Here is a 3,537-nt window from a genome sequence, read left to right on the forward strand (position 1 = left end):
CTACCCCAACTGACTAGGGGGAGGGGGGGGGGAGGTACCTCCCCGTCCTGGACCTGGGCCAGATGGCGCTGCAGGTATATGCCGGGACTTGCCCATGCATGGCATGGACATTGAAATCGGCAATGGTCCAGCTCCTCTCCGTTACCCCCCCCCGGCCATCTGCCGGGGTATTGCCCCGGGGTGCCGCCGACAGACGTCCGGGAAGTTTGTTGGGGGGGTCGCAGAGTTAATCCGTGCCGACCCCAGCTCCCGGCTCTGGCACTGTCGCACTGTCGCCCTGTCGCCCTGGCAAATGGCCCTAACTAATGTGGCTTCCCTGGCCCTGTGCCTGTCCTTACTCCTTGTCCTGGGCGTGGACCTGGCCCTGGGGTCGAGCTCTTCTGCCCCGCCCTCTTCCTCATATCACTCACGTGGATGCCCGCAGGTTGAACAGTCCAACAGACATGGTCACACATGTACATGGCGAGTGAAATGGAGAGGGAGGAGACAGGTTGTCTTACCTCGCCAATTGTACGGGACGCAGCTGCCAGCAACATGGGTGGGGTCTTAGCACCGCCTGTAGGCAGCCCGGGGGTGCCAGCGGGTGCGGCCTCGCGCCGGGTGGCTGCCGCCCATGATGGGCGCGCAGCGCTGCCTGGGCGACCTAGGCTGTTGAGAGGGTTGGGCAGCAGGCTTGCTCCTGGTGGCCTCCAATTTCCAGAAGAGTAGAGCAGGGAGCCCTCCGGCCGCTCCTGCGGTGGCTGGCGCTCCTCCCTGTCTCGGTTCATCGTGAGCGCATGTCGCAGCTAGAGGATGGCGTCCTAAGGAGAGCGATTCAGTGTAAGGTGGAGCCGTAAAATTTAGGCTTCAGCCAGGGTTAACTATTTGTGAAGAGACCCAAGGTTGCGGTTAGAATAGCTGGACCCCGCGGTCCCTAGTTGCTGTACGGATGAAGAGTCTTTGCGTTGCAAATCAGCAATCAATGTGAAGTTCACAGTTTCGTTTATTATTCCTTACTTCTAGGCAAAGCATTTTCAATAAATAGGTCACAAGTTTAGCACATCGCAACGTCTGATTCCTGGAAACTATTAAGTGACGTAGACAGTTACGTATTTAACACGACATAATTATGTTTTGCAACTATCCCACCTGGTGGGGCTGGTGGTTACCTATCTGCACCACCTCCGAATCGCGGATGCCGTTGCAGTCCTCAAGCAACTTAATTCATATATGGAATTGCAACTGGATTTCAATTTTTCCCATGCGAAGGAATCCAGTAACCATGCGTATGCGGATTTGGAGGACAATATTGCCTGAGAACAAGCCACACATTTGTACCTCAGCTCATGGCTTCAGACTCAATTCCATACACTGTGCAATTGGAAACACCACAGCATGTCGAATGCGAGCTTGCGTAAGTAAGCTAGGTTAGTTGGGCGTAAGGCCCAATGCGTAACTGTTAGACTAACTGTTTCGCAACGGCCCGTGTCCTCAGGGCCGTCATTTATTGCGCGCATTAAGCTGGTTAGCTTATCTTGTTTTTGTTGTTCAGCGCGCGCTTGTTGTTTTTGTTGTTCGTAAGGCCCGTCTTCTTCGGGCCTCTCAGTCCTTTTCTCTCTTTCATTATTTGTAACAGAAAATGGCATAAAAAATGGCATTTACCTATGGAGCAACAACTAATCCGCAGTTCCATCTCAGTGGGCCCTACGCAGGGGTACTCTTTGTGTAACTTCCTGTGGCTTCGGAATGCCGTTTACAACTAAATTTGCTATGGCGTTCCAAACGTCAATGATTTCGCGTAGCTCTGCCTTACGGTGTGCCGGTGCCCAGCGGCGCCGATCTTTCGCCGTCACGGTGGAGGCAGTGCTTGCACCGCACCCTGCTTCCGAGACCCGCTCTACAGTAGATAGGTTGAAGAAAATACGTCTCGTGACAGCTGTAAAAACTCCCTACTTGCCAAACGGCAAGTTTGACTTACCAGCATACGATGCGCTGGTTTCTCGGCAAATAGCAAACGGTGTGGAGGGCCTCATCGTCGGCGGGACCACCGGAGAGGGTCATCTCATGTCATGGGATGAGCACGTTATGCTTATTGCACACACTGTCAACGCCTTTGGTGGCCAGCTCGCCGTAATTGGCAATACCGGCTCGAACTCAACACGCGAGGCGCTGCACGCCACAGAGCAGGGCTTCGCTGTGGGCATGCACGCATCCCTACAGATCAATCCGTATTACGGCAAGACCAGCAAGGCCGGCCTGTTGAATCACTTCAATGCTGTGCTTAATGAGGGTCCGGCGATTGTGTACAATGTGCCGGGTCGCACTGGCCAGGACATTCCCGACGACGTTGTCCTTGAGATCAGTAAGCACAGCAATTTCCTAGGCATGAAGGAATGCACTGGGAATGCGCGGATCAAGAACTACGTCACCCGCGGCGTCAACTGCTGGTACGCAACTGGCGGGCTGGGGAGGCACGTGCGCCGCCCAAGTGATTTTACTCGGCCTTTCGTTGTACTCTTGAGATCAACGGAGACTTAGGAATGGGGTATTACAACTACGTGATGCTAAACCAAGAACCAGAAGGATGGGGCTTCATTTTTGAATATTTTTTGAATTTCGATGGGACCTGAGCCAAGAGCGCAACTCCCGCTCCTATGGATATGCTTGGCCGGTTTCCTCCCCCTTAACGCAAACACACACAAACGCAGACATCCCCCGTCGCCTTTCCCCTCCTCCCGCCCCTCAATGATACGAGTACATACAGCCCTTCACAGAAACTCTCTTTCCCCTCTGCTCTCAAGAGTTGGTGCCTCTATACGCCTCCGTTTCCTTTTCTCTCTCCCTTCTCCCTACTCCTCGTCTTCCTCCTCTTATCCTTCTATCGCAGTCTGATGTCCCCCTCTCCTCCCCCTACCCTCCCCCCTACCCCGCAGGTCCGGCAACGACGACGAATCTCACGACGCGCGACACAGCGCCGGCGCCGTCGGCGTCATCTCCGTCACCTCCAACGTCATCCCGGGCCTTATGAACCAACTCATGCACGGCAGCCAGCCGGATACCGCCCTGAACTCCTCCTTGAAGGAGCTCTTTGCCTGGCTCTTCTGCGAGCCCAACCCCATTGCCCTCAATACCGCTCTGGCCATGTGCGGCCTCGTCAAACCAGTTTTCCGACTGCCGTACGTGCCGTTGGACCGGCAACAGCGGGAAAAGGGCGCGGCGCTGCTGATGGCCGTTCAGGAGCACATCCCGGGCTGCCGAGGTGTTCGGGTGATGGAGGATCATGAGTTTACACTTGTCGGCCGACATTGAGGGTCAGCGCTGAGGGGAGCGCTGTGTGTTGTTGAGTCGTGAGAGGAGGGGGAGGAGGAGGAGGGGGAAGAAGGTGGTGATGGTGAGCTTGGCGACTCGGAGGAGGAGGGCGATCTGATTGCGGGCGGAGGCCGGTACGGAGAGGCGACCCCCGCCCCCCCCGGGTTACGTCTCCGCTGACGTGGGAGAGAGCGTCCTTGTCCGTCTCATACACAGTGGGAGGGCGCTTTCAGTGGGAGTGGGCATTAC

At 55.9% G+C, this 3,537-nt stretch overlaps 2 protein-coding genes across 2 annotated transcripts in view; one reads left to right on the forward strand and one right to left on the reverse strand.

The window, feature by feature from the left end:
- The window catches only part of VOLCADRAFT_87478 (dynein heavy chain 4), a gene marked incomplete at both ends in the record, with an annotated part of 57,082 nt that extends 56,315 nt beyond the window's left edge, over nt 1-767 (reverse strand). The window contains one exon of the mRNA XM_002947232.1: nt 501-767. Within this exon, the coding sequence (XP_002947278.1) occupies nt 501-767 (267 nt within the window). The remainder of the gene's footprint in view (nt 1-500) is intronic.
- Nucleotides 768-1,767: 1,000 nt separating this feature from the next.
- VOLCADRAFT_56764 (dihydrodipicolinate synthase) lies at nt 1,768-3,288 on the forward strand (the record flags this gene model as incomplete). The annotated part of the gene is made up of 2 exons (XM_002947090.1): nt 1,768-2,426; nt 2,913-3,288. The coding sequence occupies 2 exons, from the start codon at nt 1,768-1,770 to the stop codon at nt 3,286-3,288; spliced, it is 1,035 nt and encodes a 344-aa protein (XP_002947136.1).
- Nucleotides 3,289-3,537: the final 249 nt, after the last annotated feature.

The sequence above is a fragment of the Volvox carteri genome (genome assembly GCF_000143455.1).
Source record: "Volvox carteri f. nagariensis unplaced genomic scaffold VOLCAscaffold_5, whole genome shotgun sequence".
Classification (NCBI taxonomy): domain Eukaryota; kingdom Viridiplantae; phylum Chlorophyta; class Chlorophyceae; order Chlamydomonadales; family Volvocaceae; genus Volvox; species Volvox carteri.